The following is an 18,713-nucleotide window of genomic DNA, read 5'->3' as shown; positions in this document are numbered from 1 at the left end:
TTCCCCCGCCCACCACCACGCCACACGCGGGGCGGAGCGCGGGAGCTTCCGCTTGCGGAGCCAGGGGGCGGGCAGGGCCGGCCCAAACCCGCCCAGCCCGGGCCCTCTGCCCAGCACAGTCCCCCGCCAGGCCCCGGGGAGGTCGCTCGCGTGCAGCCCGCTCCCGCCTGCAGGGAGACGAGCCAGCGAAGCGGGAGTGTCGGGCCGGCCTAGGCAGGGATCGCTAGGAACTGGCCGCCCGCGGATGAATTTACCCTGCTGGGAATGAGGTTTCTGGCTAGGGTGACCAGATGTCCCAATTTTATAGGGACAGTTCCGATTTTTGGATTTTTTTCTTATATAGGCTCCTATTACCCCCCACCCCCTGTCCCGGTTTTTCACATTTGCTGTCTGGTCACCCTATTTCTGGCCCTCAGAGGAGGGAGGACCCGAAGCAGCCTCCCAGTAGTGCTTTTGCCCCAATTAGTCATAATTAGTTTGCTTGGTTAAGGAACAGGACCACACCCTAGTGTTGCCTGTGACCACAGAGGATGGACTTGTTGGTGTCACTAGGCATAGCTACCAGGTAACTCGGGAGAGTGGAAGGCCAAAAGTGCCGATGAAGCTCTTCCGCTCTAGGTCTGTGAGCCACAGTGACTCCATCTTGTGAACTCTCACCTACTTCTATGCTAACTGCTTACATGTTGAAGCAGAAATGTAAGGGTCAGCTTTTCTAGCAGGCAGCTGCTGTAAACAGGCCTTGCAAGGCCAAGCGATAAGCAGGCGAAGGGAAAGTTTCTAACATGCACACTGTGTACCTCCTGTAACTGTTGTCTGGAAGGGAGGCGTAAGGGTGAAATAGACAAAGGCTTGCACAGAAACTGCTTGGAGTATAAAAGGGAAAATTTGTTTGTATTTGTGGCACTTGATTTGAGACATGCTGGTCTCCTAGTGCCATTTCAGAGTTCTGAAATGAACTTGGCTTGCTTTCTCCCCTCGGTGTCTTTATTGGTGCCAAGCACACCGGGCAACGAACCCTGTTTGCCATCTTGGGGCCCAGTTCTGGGCAGGCAACAGACTTCATGACCCACAAGGTTTCAGAATTGTAGCCATGTTAGTCTGCATCAGCAAAAAGAACAGGAGTACTTGTGGCACCTTAGAGACTAACAGAGAACCCCAACTAAAACCTCTCCAGCGCATCATCAAGGATCTACAACCTATCCTGACAGATGATCTCTCACTCTCACAGATCTTGAGAGACAGACCAGTCCGCGCTTACAGACAGTCCTCAAACCTGAAGCAAATACTCACCAGGAACCACACACCAGACACAAATCAAAAACACTAACCCAGGAACCCATCCTTGCAACACAGCCCGTTGCCAACTCTGTCCACATATTTATTCAAGGGACACCATCATAGACCTAATCACATCAGCCAGTCCATCAGAGGCTCGTTCACCTGCACATCTACCAATGTGATATAGGCCATCATGTGCCAACAATGCCCCTCTACCATGTACATTGGCCAAACCGGACAGTCTCTACACAAAAGAATAAATAGACACAAATAAGACATCAATAATTATAACATTCAAAAACCAGTTGGAGAACACTTCAACCTCTCTGGTCAGTCAATTACAGACCTAAAAGTCACAATTTTCAAACAAAAAAAACCCTTCAAAAACAGACTCCAACGAGAAACTGCAGAATTGGAATTAATTTGCAAACTGGACAGCATTAAATTAGGCTTGAATAAAGACTGGGAGTGGATGGGTCATTACAAAGTAAAAACTATTTCCCCATGCTAATTTTTCCTCTACTGTTACTCAGACCTTCTTGTCAACTGTTTGAAATGGGCCATCCTGATTATCACTACAAAAGTTTTTTTTCTCTTGCTGATAATAGCCCACCTTAATTGATTAGTCTCATTAGAGTTGGTATAGCAACACTCATTTTTTTCATGTTCTCTGTGTATATATATATCTTCCTACTGTATTTTCCACTGCATGTATCCGCTGAAGTGGGTTTTAGCCCACAAAAGCTTATGCCCAAATAAATTTGTTAGTCTCTAAGGTGCCACAAGTACTCCTCATTCTTTTTGATGACCCAAAAGGTCCCTTCTAGTCCTATCACTATATTCAAAGAAATTAACCCACAGCAAAATCCCACCACCCCTCAAATCAGTGTCCCCAGGGTGAGATTGTCACACAGCAAAAATGCCCCCAAACTACCTGACCCGCAGAGAACGGAGAGTGGCCCACTAACCCATATAGCAAAATCCTTTCCCGGTAGGGAAACAGCTGAAAAATAAAATCTTCCTGAGGGACATTGGGCAGCAGTAGCTCTGTAAGTAGCCGTGTTGGAGAGCTGAGGTTGGGTTCCATTACCCTAAACCAGGGGTCGGCAACGTTTGGCATGCGGCTTACCCTGGCGGGCCAGGCCAGGCCAGTTTATTTACTTGCTGACGTGGCAGGTTTGGCCAATCGCGGCCCCCACTGGCTGCGGTTCGCCGTCCCGGGCCAATGGGGGCGGCGGGGAGTGGCGCGGGATGTGCTGGCCGCGGCTTCCCGCCGCCTCCGTTGGCCCAGGACGGCGAACCGCGGCCAGTGGGAGCCACGATCGGCCGAACCTGACGCGTCAGCAGGTAAATAAACTGGGCTGGCCCGCCAGGGTGCTTACCCTGGCGAGCCGTGTGCCAAACGTTGCCGACCCCTGCCCTAAACCATCAGTTCTCAAACTATGGGTCAGGACCCCAAAGTGGGTCGCAACCCCATTTTAATAAGGTCACCAGGGCTGGCATTAGACTTGCTGGGGGCTAAAGCCCAAGCCCCATCGCCTGGGGCTGAAGTCAAAGCCCTGGCTGGTGGGGATCAGGTTACAGGCTGCCTGCCTGGGGCTGAAGTCCTTGGGTTCCCCCCCTCCCACCCTCAGGGTGATGGGACTTGGGCTTTGGCCCTTCCCCCCGCCCGGGGTGGTGGGTCGCTGATGGGTTCAGGCTTCAGTCCCCCGTTGTGGGGTCGTGTAGTAATTTTTGTTGTCAGAAGGGGGTCGCGGTGCAATGAAGTTTGAGAACCCCTGCCCTAAACATTGTACAATCTCACTGACAAAGACAGGTTTTTAGTTTCCTTGTCCATAGAAGACAGTTAAATAATTCTTTCGCCCATTCAAGTACAGCTCCTTAAGGTGCCAAATGAGCAGCATTTTGAACGAAACCATCCAATACCTAGCCACTCAAAATGGAAAACAGCTTCAAACATTGTGAGGAGTGATACCTAACACAGTTCCTCTTCAGAGACATTAAGAAGTTTCAGGTGTCCCCACACCCCCCCTTACATCTTTTGGTAGGCATTTGTGCTTCAAAAACCAGTGCATTAAGCAAATGTTTAATAAGTTCCTGTCACTTACGCCTGTACAAACTCATTCAAGGTACAGGTGTCACTGAGGGCCTAAATAAGCCTGCAGAATTTTTGTTATTAGTGGCAACACATGACTATGCTGTTCTGACATCTTTTTGTTTGTGAACTGAATATAGCCAACGCAGAAATGGACACGTACACAAGCCCCCAGAAGCAGTACATCTTTTAGAAATTCTGTTTTTGTGGTTGTAGTGAAACTCCTTGTTAAGTGGGGAAATCAGTTGATCTTAATAAAAAAGCAGAAGTATCAGATTGGCCTGACGGTACTGTGGTTAGTACTCAGAGCTGACATGCTTAGATTAGGTTTCTCACCCATCTTTCTGTTTCAGCTGGCTCTACAGCATTCGCAGCCCTTGGAATGAGAGAGTATCTGGTTCCTCTATATCCACTGTTCAGAGCACCAATGAATTTCAAAGGGAGTTCTAGCTTGCCCAGCCCATTAGAACAACTTCTTGATACAAACAGAAGGGGTCTGTGGCAGGGACACTGACAAGAGGCTTCCCTTTCAAACTCTGAGCTGCTGCTAGACCAGGAACTACGATGCTTGGGTTACTAAATCAAAACCTGTGTGCGCGCAATAGTTAGCTGTAGCCTCTTTGCTCTTCTCCAGCTAGGGGGAAAAAAAAAAAAAAAAAAAAAACAGCTCCAGGTTTTAGTTAAATGTGTAATTAAAATGATGGCTATAAACATAAATTAAAGTGGGGTTTCTAAAGGAAATAATGAATCTGGCACAAGAATTTTCAAACTTTTTCAAAACGTGGACCACGTCTCCCCCTTTGAGATCACACCATCCCTGAAGCAACTACACTGATTGTTTACATAAAATGAAAGAGTAATATCAAGAACACATGCAGATATTTTAACTGCCTTTAAAGCAATTAGTTTTTTTTTTTTGAAAAGGGTTAGTAACTCCCGGTTTGTGTTAATTTAATGTCCCTTCCTCCCAACTGTTGTCTTCTTTCCCTACTTCCCTACACACATTTCCCTGCAGCCTCATTCCCTTCTTCACTGCACTTCTTAGATTCCAAGGCCAAAATGAACCATTGAGATCATGTAATCTGACATCCTGTATAATACAGGCCCGAGAACTTTCCCAAAATAATTCCATATCCATAGCGTATATTTTAGAAAGACATCCAATCTGATGTAAAAAACTGTCAGTGGAGAATCCACCACCACCCTTGCTAAATTGTTCCATTGGTTAATTACCCTCGCTGTTAAAAAATTGCCTTATTTCCACTCTGAATGTCTAGCTTCAACTTTCAGCCACTGGGTTATGTTATACCGTTCTGTTAGATTGAAGAGCCCATTATTAAATATTTGCTCCCCATCGAGATACTTATAGATGTTACTCCTTACCCTTCTCTTTGTTAAGCAAAATAGATTGAGCTCCTTGAGTCTGTCCCTAGAAGGTATATGTTCTAATCCTTTAATCATTGTCATAGCTCTTCTCTGAACCCTCTCCTATTTATTAACATTCCTCTTGAATTGCAGGCACTAGAACGGATGCAGTATTCCAACAGTGATTGCACCATTGCCAAACAGGTAACAACCTCTCTACTCACTCAAGATTGCCATTTATGCATCCAAGGATTGTATTAGCTGTTTTAGTCACAGTATCACACACAGCTCACATTCAGCTGATTATCCACCTCGACACCCAAATGTTTTTTCAGTTACTGCTTCCCAGCATAGAGTCCCCCATCCTGTAAGAATGACCTGCATTCTTTGTTCCTAGATGTATTCATTTAGCTGTGTTAAAATGCATATTGTTTGCTTGCACCCAGTTTATCAAGTGATACAGATCGCTCTGAACCACTGACTTCATTATTTACCACTCCCTCACTGTATGTGTCATTTGCAAACTTTCATTGATGGTTTCGTTTTCTTCCAGGTCATTGATTGAAAACATTAAATAGCATCGGACCAAGTACCAATCCCTGAGAGATCCAACTGTAAATACATCTGCTTGATGGCAATTTCCCATTTACAATTAAATTACAATAAGTTTTTAATCCATATTGTTCTAGTTTTTTTTTTTTAAATGAAAATCTCATGTATCACCAAGTCAAATGCCTTATAGAAGTCTAAGTATATAACATCAGTGGTATTATCTTTATCAACCAAACTTGTAATCTCTTCAAAGATATCAAGTTAGTTGGCAGGATCCATTTTCAATAAACCCATCTTAATATGCATTAATTACATTACCCTTCTTTAATCCTTTATTAATTGAGCCCTGTATCAGCCACTCCATTATCTTGCCCAGAATTGACGTCAGGCTGACATGCCTATAGTTACCTGAGTCATTCCATTTCCTTTTTAAAAAATGGCACATCATTAGCTTTCTTCCAGTCTTCGGAGCTTCCCCAGTGCTCCAAGACTTATTGAAAATCAACATGAACAGTCCTGCAAGCTCCTGAACCAGCTCTTTTAAAACTCTTGGAGGCAAGTTATCTGGGCCGGATTTAAAAATGTCGAACTTCACAGTTTGTGTTTAACATTCTACCAAGCGACTAGTGGAATGGAAAGAGTTATGACCATATGATGAGATCTTTGTTCCTCAAATACAGAACAGAAATATTTATTGAACACTTCTGACTTTTCTGCATCATTACTGATAATTCTACCATTTCTGTCTAGTAATGGACCAATACACCATTGTCAGAATTCTTTTTGTTCCCAATGTATTTAAGAAACTCCTTTTTATTGTCCTTAACTATGCTGGTCATAGATTTCTCCCTGTGTCCCTTTGCTTCTCTATCAGTTTTCTAGAATTCCTAACTTCTGCTATATTAAAGTTCCCTACCATCAACTTCCCCATTATTCCATTTGTTTTAATATGTATTATGTTTATAGCTACCTTCACTTAGTTTCTAACCAGCACAGCCTTCTTCCTCAACTGAGGTTCAGAAGCCATGATCCATTCTTCTTCTGCTGGTGGCTGACTGTTCCAGTCCACAAGTGGCTCCTGTGGAACTGCCTGATTAAGCAAGTGCAGGGGGCTGTTCACATATCTGGAGTCACTTGCAGCACTGAGGCCTTAATGTACACTTTTACGTTAGAATCAACAAACATTAGGGTTTCTGCTTATGAAGCAATTTTATTGGAAAAACATTAAAGAAAAGACTGTATATGAACTTGCATCAAGTATTTAGTCAGCATTTTTCAATTACAGATATTCAAATCTGAATTTAATTTTACAAAAGACATTACCCCAAAAGTTCATGTATTTTTCAAACAGAACAGGATGTCCAGACTTCCCATTCATAATGCCATTCAAAAGTTCCTGTCAATACTAGAATGGTAGAACTACGATTGAATTTCATATCCCAGAGGATCAAGACCCTGGTCCAAAAGCATTAGAGAAGACTCCCTCAGCTTCTGTAGCAGCTTTCTGAGTTCTTCCTTAGAAAACACCTGAAAATAAAAGATATATACATGAGGTCATAGCTTCTTTACTTGCAAATCTGTCTCATCTGTAAACAGTGGTTTAAGTATGCTGCTCAACTTATGTCTAGGCAGTCTCAACACTTGGTCTGACAAATAGGTTAGAATAAAGAACTCCATGATCAGGTGTCAGGATTGGAAGAGAGTGACAGAGTACGTCCAACCAACCTCAAAACCCACTCACTAACTCAGGACAGCTTGATGTTTCCACTAAAAAGATCAGCAGGGAAATAGGTAATATTAACATATGTTTGTTGTCATTAGGCTTCAGAGTCAATGCCACTTGAGCTGGGCAGGTCAGAGCTCTTACAGTTGATGGTTTGCAGAGTTTGCAGGTAAGATAGTCCCTTTCTGATTCACACAGGAAAAAGATTTTTTTCACAGCCATAAGGACTAGAAACATAAAAGTATTAAATTTACAAAACCCTGGTACACTGTATCAAGCGAGTACTGGCTCAATAAGATCTTTACCAGCAATGAAATGTAATGGCAAGGCAATAAATCTCTCTTAATGCAATTTAAAAAAAAATAAAATACCAAAACCACACCAATGGCACTATGCAGAAGAATGAATATTTTCTGTGTAATTCTCATGGCATTTAACAACTTTGAAAGAAAGTATAGCAAAAAACTTGCATAAAGGGTTAACTGTCAGGAAATCCTTTACTGTTGCAAGTAACAAGATTAAACAGTATGACCTAGTGTTTGTTTTTCTAACTGTAGCTTCATGACTTCATTTACAAACACAATCAGTAGTTTTAACTTTACTAAACAATTGTGGATTTCTTTACATTAGATTTAAAATGCAAATAAATAAGTGGTTTTGAGCTCTGTCTCACCACATAGAGCTTGTGTCGCTCTGAAGCGACCACATCAGCGAGTCTCAGGCATTCCTGGTACTGTCTGGTGCTGTGTAAAACCGTATGAAGTAGAAAGCAAATCATAGGCAGGCACAGTTTTCGCAGCAAGATCATCTGATGTGTTCGTTCAGGGTCATCTTCAGCATCCTTACCATAGAAAAGCATGCATTAGTTACAAGTACATTTCTTTACTAGGTTTTATTATATTGTCCTCACAAAGCAACAGTACTTCTGCCCAATTCTAACTGTCAGGGCTAAGAAGTCATGCAGCAAAATATAGTGGAAACAGCTAACACATATTTACAAGTTTGGAAGACTTAAAATCAATCTACAAATGATTATTGTATTGCAAAGAAAATGATTTTCCTTAAATTAAAAAATAACAAAAGGAAATTAAGTTTCATAATAGGGTATTTTTCCCTAAGTGTAGTCAGACTGGTTGCTAACTCCACATTTTGCCTGTGTCCAGTTAAGGCAGTCCATGTTTTCCAACCATATTTAATGTATTGTGTAAACTTCTTTCAGGTAGATTTATCCTGAAAATTCACATTCTGATCTCAAGCAGAGCAGAAGCCAGCCACTAGTTGAAGGAGTTTAGAAGAAACTACTCCTGTGAGCACGCTATTCTTTAAATGTCCACTACATGGTTTCTTATACCTCCTCTGATGAATCTGGTACTAAACACTGCCAGAGACAGGTCTCTGGACTTGATAGGGCAATTCTCATATTCCCAACCATGGGGGAAAAGAAAAATCCATTCATGGTGATAGTCAAGTCACCAGAGTGAATTGTAACTGAGCAGCAACAGCAAGTGAAACTGGGAAGTACTAATGTCTCCTATTATTGGGTAGAAACAGCTTTTTGGAGGCCTGTTCTGAGGTACAAGAGTGCATTTTACCTCTCTGACATCAACCATCCATCCTCCATCAACAAATAGCAAGACATTGTACATTTTCTCTTTCACATCAGCTGTTACAGCATCCAAGAGACCTTTCCAAATACCATAATCCATCTGAAGGAGAAAAACAGAGTAAACAGAATATCCAAGGCCTATTTTAATAGAACCGATATTTTAATCTAATGTATAGACATTGACAGACCTAATTCTAAATAAAAAGTATTAAATTTTAGCTGCTGGCTGAAATGCCAGCTGGTAATAGACATTGTCATGCATGCTTAATTACCTACATAAAGAAAGTTAAACAGATTGTGTCTGCTTCGAAGCAGACATAAGAGGAAGATGATAATATTTTGACAACTTATTTTCATATTCTCCAGAACAAGATTGCATGTTTCAATTAAACTACAGTATATTTTGTACTTGCCAACATGTGAAGTCTATAAAGAGGGTCTTTAGGTGAGAAAAACCTGCAACATCTTTTATAAGAGGAGATAAGAGGATAGTAAAATACAATAGATCATCACACAAAACAGCATTCTCCCTCACTGTCCAGTGAAGATTTATTAGCAGAATGTAGTAGTTAGGTCTTGTATAATTTTGTAAAAATATTCAGTCTTAATAATACAATAGAATATTTACTAGTATATTATGAAGTACTATAAATAAAGATTAAATACAGTCGTAAAATATAGGAGCGCTTTATAAGGCAGTAGCCTTACTATGTTTGATTTTTTTAAAATTCATTTTCATTATTCAAAATTCAGTAATTCACAAAATGGATCTCCCAATCAATGTGAATTAGTACATTTCTACTGTATTAAAAGTGGACTGTCCCTCTGAAACAGGGACTATTGGAATGTAGAGTATTTGTGTGATAATTTTTACATTTCAACATATTTTGTCAACAAACTTTGAGACTAACATCTACACATTCTGTATACCTCATACTTCTTCTCTTTATGTTCATGGGCCACTCTCTCAGTGAAGCTTGCTTGTGGCACTAAAATAGGCTTCTGTGGAGCTGAGTTCATGTGTTTAAACCACTCATTGAACGTTTCATGGGCTTCCTAAATTGCATGGGAAAAAAACATTTGCTAAAGATTGCTACTCAGACTTTGATTGATCTGTGAATTGCTCGGTTACATCGATCTCCTTGTTAAATTTTTTATAATAGAAGAATTTAGCACATCTTACTTCTCCAAAGTTACTCAAGAGTCAACATTTGTCAACAGTGCAGAAAAACCACCACCACTTTGTAACATTTCAACTACAGTGTACATTATATGTACATGCTCAAATATGTACATGCTTCTCTAGAGCCATTTCCAATCCTAATATAACAGGCAAAAATTATAGTTACCCGTAAGTGATTTCAAGTACCCAACGTTTAGTGCATTTGATTCTCACCAGGTATGCTCTGATACATAAATGCTCTCTTATAGCATTGTCATCTTCAGCTGGAAGCGGACTATCCATTCCTTGTTCCTCCCATTGATTGTATATTTCTGCTATGGAATCTTGTGGAATCTTCACAAATACATCTTTTGCTGCTTCATGTTTCTTGGATGCTGAGACAATGCAATTTAGAATTTCAGTACTTTTATAATGTTATTATAAAATTGGTTAATGCTGGTGACAAACTTATGATACAATTTTGCTATAATTTCAAGATGGAGGATACTTGACCCTCTTCATTGTCCTAGTCATGTTCTTTAATGAGCTATATGATTTTAGTCCAAATCTAATGTTCTTAGATTGCAGAGACTAATTGTCAATGAGACTATGTTAAAATCTACTACACAAATAAAATCTGTAAAATGATAGTACCCAAGAACTTCCTCATTATAGCATTGCTTTGCTTAAGTGCTTCAGCCCGCTGTGCAGGATCAAATACCAGCCAGTCAATCACATCAATCTTCAAGCGATCTTCCTGTAAAAGCATATTTAGTAGACTTGAGATCTTTTTCAAGGGTAAAGCAAAAAGTTAAATACACTTGGCTCTGGGCATTAAATAGTGTCCTACCAAGAAGTCTCCAGACAGCATTATGGGACGCTTATGGTAGACTGGTTTAATCACAGTTTTACTACCAAAAGATTTGGGAAAAACAAACATTCTCTGGTAGCCTAATTCCACCCCAAATCTATTCCAGTCAAAGTTTCAGTTAATTACTATCCACTGGACAAGCGGCTGATTTGCATCTCAAAATCTTGCCTCTATTTCTTTAAAAGAAAACAGTTTGTTGGATAGACTGAAATATTACATATTTGCCAAATGGTTCCTCTAGCTCCACTCGGCCAGTTGCTCACATACCATACTTTGGAAAAGTGAGTTCATGGCTAATTACAGTATCATGATCCCCAAAGTACTGCTTAGCTGCTGTTGAGTGGTGTTGACAACGACCCTAAGGCAGGAGACAAGTTTTCATTTTCCACCTTAATTTAGGTATGCCGGTCAGTAATGTGCTAAAGTGAGGTCAGATCAAAAACTTGTTCTTGAGATGGAGAAGACAGACAGAACAAATGCACATGCTCTTACATCAGGGTGAAAATTTAGTTTTCCAAATTTATAAGAAGCTCTTCACCACTTTCACATCCTTGCCAGAGGTGCGTTCCTGACTTCAACTCCATTCACTGTTTACTCTCTGAAGAGTGGATATAATCAACACATACTGCAGCCATGAAAGATCAAGAGATGCAAAAACCAAACCCACAATATGAATTCACTTGTTTCACCTCTTTGCCTACCTCCCGCTAGAGTAAGTGTCACTCTCTTGCACATGCTTTCTGCATTTGCTTGAAAACAGAAATATGGACACTGTCGGTAAAGCATATTGCACTCTGGAATTTTTGTACTGCTGGCTGAAATCTGTACATAGACATTTACCTCTGTTGTGCCTGTATCTAGTGCAAGGTCATGGTGAGTGAACTCGCCAGTATCTTTCTTGCGAATGTTTTCAACAACAGTTTTTGTTATGGTTGCAACATCCAGACCTAAGTTTAAGATAAAATTATATCTTAAATCAATCTTTATAGGAAGTGTATCAATCATTTTGTTTTAGTGTTAGTCATTCTTGTATGACTGTGCTCACTGCAAGGCTGACCCATATGATTTTGAAATGCAAAATTGAAAATCAGCATTAAGGAGAATGACATTTGAGTTTTTAAAGAAAAAAAAATCAAACAGTGGGAAGGGACAGTAAAACAATTAAAGTTAAGGTATGCTTTTCTGTCTGTGTAGTAGGACTGATATATAGGCACATATTTTGAGATCCACCTATTCCCAGAACCCTGGACTAAAGAAGGCAACACAACTGATTTAATAGTCTAGAGACTAAGGGAACCTCACAGCAGTGCCTTTGTAGATTTTGTATCAGTAACTCGTTTGGCAAGAGATGTTATCTTAGCTAAATTGTCTCTGGAAAATGAATAAAAATGCTAAAGAAAAAATAGACACCCTTCCAATTATGAATATAAAGAAAGTATACTTATATTGCCATATTGTCTTGTTTTCTAAATAAAAAGTGTACTGTTTCAGAACAAAACAACACAAAAAGGAGGCAGAATATTTCCTTGATGAAAGGGTATTTATGAACCAGAGGACATGCATAGAAGCTGCATTGACCAACAGATTAGACAGCACCACAGTAAAGATACTTCTATGCAAGAGATTCCAGTTTGAACGTGACAGTAGGGCCTCTCCCAGGCAAGCAGCAAAGCTGGGCATTTACCTGGAGTTTTGTTCAGTGGGGAGGAGAGAAAGGGAAAGGTTGTACTTTAATTTTACAACCACAATGGAGTATTAGAAAGCAGCAATGTAAGCAGGAAGGGAGAGGGACAGTGAGCTTCATAGCTCTGCCAAATCCTTGAGTCAGTACATGGGTCTGACAACAGCCTTCGTTGCATGCTCTTTAATTCAGGCCTGGGTAGGAATCACGAAAGCCTCGGCCAACTCATTGCAAAAATAAGGATACATGGATCAGTCAGGCAGTTACGAAACAAATGCCAAGTTATCTCGTTCGGAAGTGACTGCATGTTAAAAAAATGTAACAGGTTAATTTAGAAAGAAAAATCCAATTCCAGGGAACAGTTATAAAGAGACTGATCCTCCTGAAAAACAGGCCAGTCCTAAAAATGTAACTGTTCACAAAAATGTTATAAATTTAGTGTAACTGAAAATAGTAAAAACTGACCAACAACATTTGTGTAGCTGGGATTAGTAATAATGGAACTAATGTTTCTGAAAGGTAACATCAAAGGCAGAAAAAGCTTATAAGGCTAACATCAGCATTTCTTACCTGCTTCCTTTGCTAGTTCAAGGCAGTGGTGACGTTGCTCAGTTTCAGTGACATCTTCCAAAAATACAGCATATTGAGCAACAGCTAGCTCCTGAGGTAAGTGGCTGACATAAAATGCTATTAGATCTGTGTGCTTCTCACTTACCAACCGCTGCAGATTAAAACCAACAGTAATGAATATAGAATCATAGAATCATAGAATATCAGAGTTGGAAGGGACCTCAAGAGGTCATCTAGTCCAACCCCCTGCTCAAAGCAGGACCAATTCCCAGCTAAATCATCCCAGCCAGGGCTTTGTCAAGCCGGGCCTTAAAAACCTCCAAGGAAGGAGACTCCACCACCTCCCTAGGTAACGCATTCCAGTGTTTCACCACCCTCCTAGTGAAATAGTTTTTCCTGATATCCAACCTGGACCTCCCCCACTGCAACCTGAGACCATTGCTCCTTGTTCTGTCATCTGCCACCACTGAGAACAGCCGAGCTCCATCCTCTTTGGAATCCCCCTTCAGGTAGTTGAAGGCTGCTATCAAATCCCCCCTCATTCTTCTCTTCTGGAGACTAAACAATCCCAGTTCTCTCAGCCTCTCCTCATAAGTCATGTGCTCCAGACCCCTAATCATTTTTGTTGCCCTCCGCTGGACTCTTTCCAATTTTTCCACATCCTTCTTGTAGTGTGGGGCCCAAAACTGGACACAGTATTCCAGATGAGGCCTCACCAATGTCGAATAAAGCTTCTGTACAGAACCCATTCTATATTCAGTTTCTATTTTTTAACATATATACACCGCCCACCATCATGATGAGTATCAGAATGCAGAACACACATTTCTAAAAAGCAAGATTAGACAAAAAGATTCAATTGAATCTTCATTTACAGGCAGGGGTCTATCAAACTGGTTCTCACTTAGGCCTTGTCTACACTACAGGGGGTAAGTCGACTTAAGTTACACAACTCCAGCTACGTGGATAAGGTAGCTGGAGTTGACGTAGCTTAGGTCAACTTACTGCGGTGACTACACCGCACTGGGTCGACGGGAGACACTCTCCTGTTGATTTACCTTACGCTTCTTATTCCGGTGGAATACCGGAGTTGACGGGAGAACGATCTGCGGTCGATTTAGCGGGTGCATCGATCACCACAGCATCAATACCAGGTAAGCATAGACATGTCCCTAGGCATTGCTAACACAAGCTCTAGTATGTGCAAGTGAGTTCCTGTGCATCTAGTGGGATGCATTAAATTAATATTTTTCATAGCTCTCCCTCAAGTGTTTCCATTTGTTGCATTAAAATATGCTACAGTAATTTTAAAGCTGCCTGTTATTCCTCTACCCCCAACCACAGCTGAGCAGAGCAGAAAAAGCCCCTATACTTTTGAAAGCTTACCTGAATGTAGGTCTTTAAGATTTCAACAGAGACTTCCTCCTTAATTGGAAAAAAAAGATTTAAATTTTAAGTAAAACAACAGTGAAAGCAACTATACATCTCTTTTTGCCATTTTTCCCATTGCACTCATAAGATTGCCAAGGTTAGATGCAGACACAGAGCTAGCAGAATATCACTGTCAGGAATGGTTTAGGTTTATTTGACCCTGCCTCAAAACGGGGCTGGACTGGACTTTTGAATCCCTCTCAGCCCTACATTTCCATGATTCTGTGAGGTTACAACTACTCCTTTCTTAGTCAGTCCACATCTTTTGTCACCTAGCCTCTAGTTGACAACGTGCTATGCTTGATAAATACCTGAAAGCTTCAGCTGGTGCAGAATGAAGCAGCTTACTATTTAAGTAGAGGTGCTTACAAGCCCATAGTACCAGGTACAATTCCAGCTGTTAGTCATGGTCTTTAAAACCCTGAATGGTCTGATACCAGGTTCTTGGAGAGACCTCTTCTTGCCTCATACTCAGAGTAGCTGAGATGCTCTTAATGCCAATGCCTAAAACAGTGAGCTTGGCAGTACGGTCTTGATCAGTAAATAGCTCCTCTGATTGGCATTTGTTCACCTTGGAAAAAAATTTGGCAAGAACTGTAAGATATATTAATTGTATTTAGGATTTGGTTGTCTTTTTGTACCGCTTTACTTTTTTTTGTTTTGAGTGTTACTTTGGATTCTAGGATCAACAACTCATCCATTAAGGGCAGTTTATTAGCAATTTGTGTACAGTGTGTGTGTGTGTGTGTGTGTGTGTGTGTGTGTGTGTGTGTCAGTCAAGAGGCAGAATATAATTAAATAAAACAAATGGAATTTACCTTTGTCTGCAGTCCCACAGTGCGGAAAAACAGAATAAGGTGAGTCATGAACCGAAGGAGGTGCCCTGGGAGCACACTTCTGTCTTTGGAAAGCCATTTGTTAAATTCATCCATCAAGCCTGTAGCCACAAAGTACATGTCTACATTAGCTTTACAGTGGGGGAGAAGACAGCTGAGAAATATTTCAAAACAATGTATTTGTAAAATACAACAAATAAAAACAAAGTGTGAGAGCTAGAACGTTCCAACAGGACTATATCCATATATATGGAGATATACCTATCTCATAGAACTGGAAGGGACCCCAGAAGGTCATTGAGTCCAGCCCCCTGCCTTCGCTAGCAGAACCAAGTACTGATTTTGCTCCAGATCCCTAATTGGCCCCCTCAAGGATTGAACTCACAACCCTGGGTTTAGCAGGCCGATGCTCAAACCACTGAGCTATCCCTCCCCTGTCTTATTAAAGCATAGCCCTCAACGTGCTGTTCTAATCTGAACAATAACGACATTTTTATTCCACCAGTCTTCTTCCCATATGTATTCAGAAGAATCTGCATGCTTTTCTGACTAAGTTATATTTTACTACATTTTGCTTCTGCTTGGACTGTTGAGGTCAATACTAGTCGAGGAGGCAGAGCTAAAGTTCCGATTGTAGAATCTTTATTGTTGGCATCATGCAAGCCAGATTTGAAATCAGCTTGACTTTCAGACTGAGTTTGCACGGTTAGAAGTTAGGAAACATTTTCACTTGTAAGTTCCCATAAAAGTAACTATAAATAATAAAAGAAATTGACCTTTGAAAAAAAGTAAAAAAACAAAGCTTACCATCCACATCTCCCAAAATAATGAACTTCTGAATCACATGATAGTGTTCTTGGTTCTCCTCTAAAACTCTCTGAAAAACAGTTCACGTTTCCTGTGAAAACCATATACACCATACAGTGTTACCCATAATAGAATAGGGTCCCTCTCTGATGAGGGCTAACCTGAATCAAATAACTATGCTGAGAACAGGGTACTGTGCAAAGTGCAGGAGAGTATACACCTGGAGTACTGTCAGATACTATGGGTGCCACATAAGAAAAGAATGGTAGAATTGGGGGAGGGGAAGAAAAGGATGTCTAAGAAATTAATGCTGTTAGGGGAAAAAAAAATAAAAAAAAAAAATCTATGTTTGTGCTCTTAGTGAGAATAAAAGAGCATGATGGAGATGTATACAATTCGAAAGGTAAGAGAAAAAGGATTGCACAAAACTACTAGAGCAACAGACAAGAAGTGAAGCCCAGACATACATACACAAAGAAAAGCCTGTGTGCCTTGAGGAACTAATGCATGGAACATACTAGAGATGCAACTGTAAAGGTCTTAAACAATTTGACATTATGGGGATAACTAGGTAGGGGTGTGTGAATGTATATATATGGGTTTGCTTGTTAAATCATATTTCTCTGCATGTTATCAAGTGAATATTTAACAGGGGATAAATAAATAGGTCTTCTTCAGTCTAATCTTGTGCAAAAAATGTAATTAACACCCTGGATGTTAAAGGTACTATGGATGTGTGACATACTTAAGTGAAAATCTTACACTGTTCAGATTCCTACTATGCATAGTATGCAAAAGCTGAAACCTCTTAAAGGGACACTGAACCAAATCTCACACGAACATTTTTATCTAGTATTGGTACAAGAAACAAGATTAGGGAAAAATTCTTTTTTTTTCATTTTTCCTACTTTGTACATTTGAGAGCACTTGAAAGTCAGCTTCACTGTTTCTTCAGTATAGTCAGCCAGTTTGGCAGAGGAAGTTGGGGTCAAGTGTACCTCATTTTTTGAATTTGAGGGTTTTTAAGTTGCCTGTATTCCTGTCATTGTCAAATGGGCTGGCTGTGGGGGTGAGGGGAAGAATTTTGCAACTTAATTCATTTGCATTCAAAAAAATATCCCCTGTGGAGGCAAGAAAATGCTTGGAAATCTATAATAGAACCTTTTAGAAGGAGATTAAAACCAAATGACTTTCTTTTTTACAAAAAGAGCTTGCCATTGATTTCTTCAGTCCCAGTGCATATTTGAGATCATTCTGTTAAATACTGGATTAAAAGCAGTTCCCTGGGACAATATAAATTCACAAAAACATTGACTGGAAGTTCTGTATTAAGTATTTACCTTTTTGTCTGTAGCCTGGAGTTCTTCAAAAACCTTTTCTAAAGTCCAGCTTCAAAATAAGAGAAAAATGAAGGTACAGAAACAGTTAATTTGAATGACGGCAGATCACATATGACCTTTATTGAAGTTAAAGTGCACAATAGTACTAAAGACTTACTTTGTTTCTAAATACTCTCTAGGGAGCTCTTCCAGTTCCTCTGTGGTCATTACGGATGTACGGATTTCCTGCTCTACCAGCGAATCCACCATGACCCGGAAATATGCCCAGACTGTATCTTCCCAGGTATCACAAACTGGAAGAAGCTTCATATTAAAAAGAAAAAAGTCTGAATTAACAGATCTAGAGAAATATCAAAGATGTAGTGGCCATATGGGATCCCATCTATGGCCCATATAGTCCAGTATCCTGTCTCGAACAGTGGCCTCTGATGGGTCAAAGAAAGGCACAAGAAATCCTGCTGTAGCCCAAACCCATTAGTTAGAAGTTGGTTTTATTATGCCCAGAATCGTGAGGGTTTCTGTATCTTCCAAAACACTTAGCTTCTTTTATATTTTTAATCCTTAGTATTGTACCTCCAAGTTTTTCCTACCTATATTACACAGATTTTCAAAAGGACCTAAAGGAGCAAGGTACCCAAATCAAGCTCATTTGAAAATTCCAGCCTTTATGCCCAATCATTTTCTGAATCATGCTAAGCTCTTGGCATCAGCAACATGTTGTGGCAATGAGTTCCACAAGCAAATACTACAGTGTGTTAAAAAGTTTCGCCTTTTATCAGTTTTAAATTTGATGCTTTTCAATTTTATTGAACATCCCCATTCTGTTATACAAAGAGTGAAGACCAGGGCCCAATCTACCTTCTCTATGCCATCATGATTTTGTATACTTTTATCACATCCCCTTTTCTTCATCTCCTCTCCAACGTAAACAATTGCCAGTCCATGCCTCCATTCATTCTTCTTTTCCACTTTCTGAATGTCCTCTATTTAGACTCAGACTTTAAGGCCAGAAGGGACCATCATGAGCTAGTTTGACCTCCTGCACATTGCCGGCCACAGAACCTCACCCACCCACTCCTGCAACAGGCCCATAATCTCTAACAGAGTTACTGAAGTCCTCATATATTAATTTAAAGACTTCAAGTTATAGAGAAGCCACCACTTATGCTAGTTTAGACCAGCAAGTGATTCATACCCCATGCTGCAGAGGAAGGCGAAACCCCTCCCCAGGGTCTCCGCAAATCTGAGCTGGGGGAAATTCCTATTCCTTCCTGACACCAAATATGGCGATCGGCTAGACCCGGTGTATGTGGGGAAGACACACCCACACCCCACCCACACCCCCGCTGGACACCTGGGAAAAAAAATCTCTGTAGTAACTCAGAGGGTTCCCCCC

The 18,713-nt window shown here is 40.6% G+C and overlaps 1 protein-coding gene across 2 annotated transcripts in view; it reads right to left on the bottom strand.

Moving 5' to 3' along the window:
- Nucleotides 1-6,480: 6,480 nt before the first annotated feature.
- Nucleotides 6,481-18,713, bottom strand: part of NUP107 (nucleoporin 107) — a 39,316-nt gene continuing 27,083 nt past the window's right edge. For both annotated transcript variants that reach the window (XM_034770993.1, XM_034771003.1), the window contains 13 exons: nt 17,475-17,620; nt 17,318-17,366; nt 15,978-16,047; nt 15,153-15,271; nt 14,290-14,328; nt 12,904-13,054; nt 11,493-11,599; nt 10,436-10,538; nt 10,016-10,176; nt 9,550-9,675; nt 8,606-8,719; nt 7,687-7,854; nt 6,481-6,817 (listed from right to left, as the gene is read on the bottom strand). In XM_034770993.1, the coding sequence (XP_034626884.1) occupies nt 6,710-6,817; nt 7,687-7,854; nt 8,606-8,719; nt 9,550-9,675; nt 10,016-10,176; nt 10,436-10,538; nt 11,493-11,599; nt 12,904-13,054; nt 14,290-14,328; nt 15,153-15,271; nt 15,978-16,047; nt 17,318-17,366; nt 17,475-17,620 (1,461 nt within the window). In that variant the 3' untranslated portion in view covers nt 6,481-6,709. The remainder of the gene's footprint in view (nt 6,818-7,686; nt 7,855-8,605; nt 8,720-9,549; nt 9,676-10,015; nt 10,177-10,435; nt 10,539-11,492; nt 11,600-12,903; nt 13,055-14,289; nt 14,329-15,152; nt 15,272-15,977; nt 16,048-17,317; nt 17,367-17,474; nt 17,621-18,713) is intronic.

The sequence above is a fragment of the Trachemys scripta genome, chromosome 1 (assembly GCF_013100865.1).
Source record: "Trachemys scripta elegans isolate TJP31775 chromosome 1, CAS_Tse_1.0, whole genome shotgun sequence".
Classification (NCBI taxonomy): domain Eukaryota; kingdom Metazoa; phylum Chordata; order Testudines; family Emydidae; genus Trachemys; species Trachemys scripta.
Note: the sequence above shows the minus strand (reverse complement) of the source record. Positions and strands in the feature narration are given on the sequence as shown.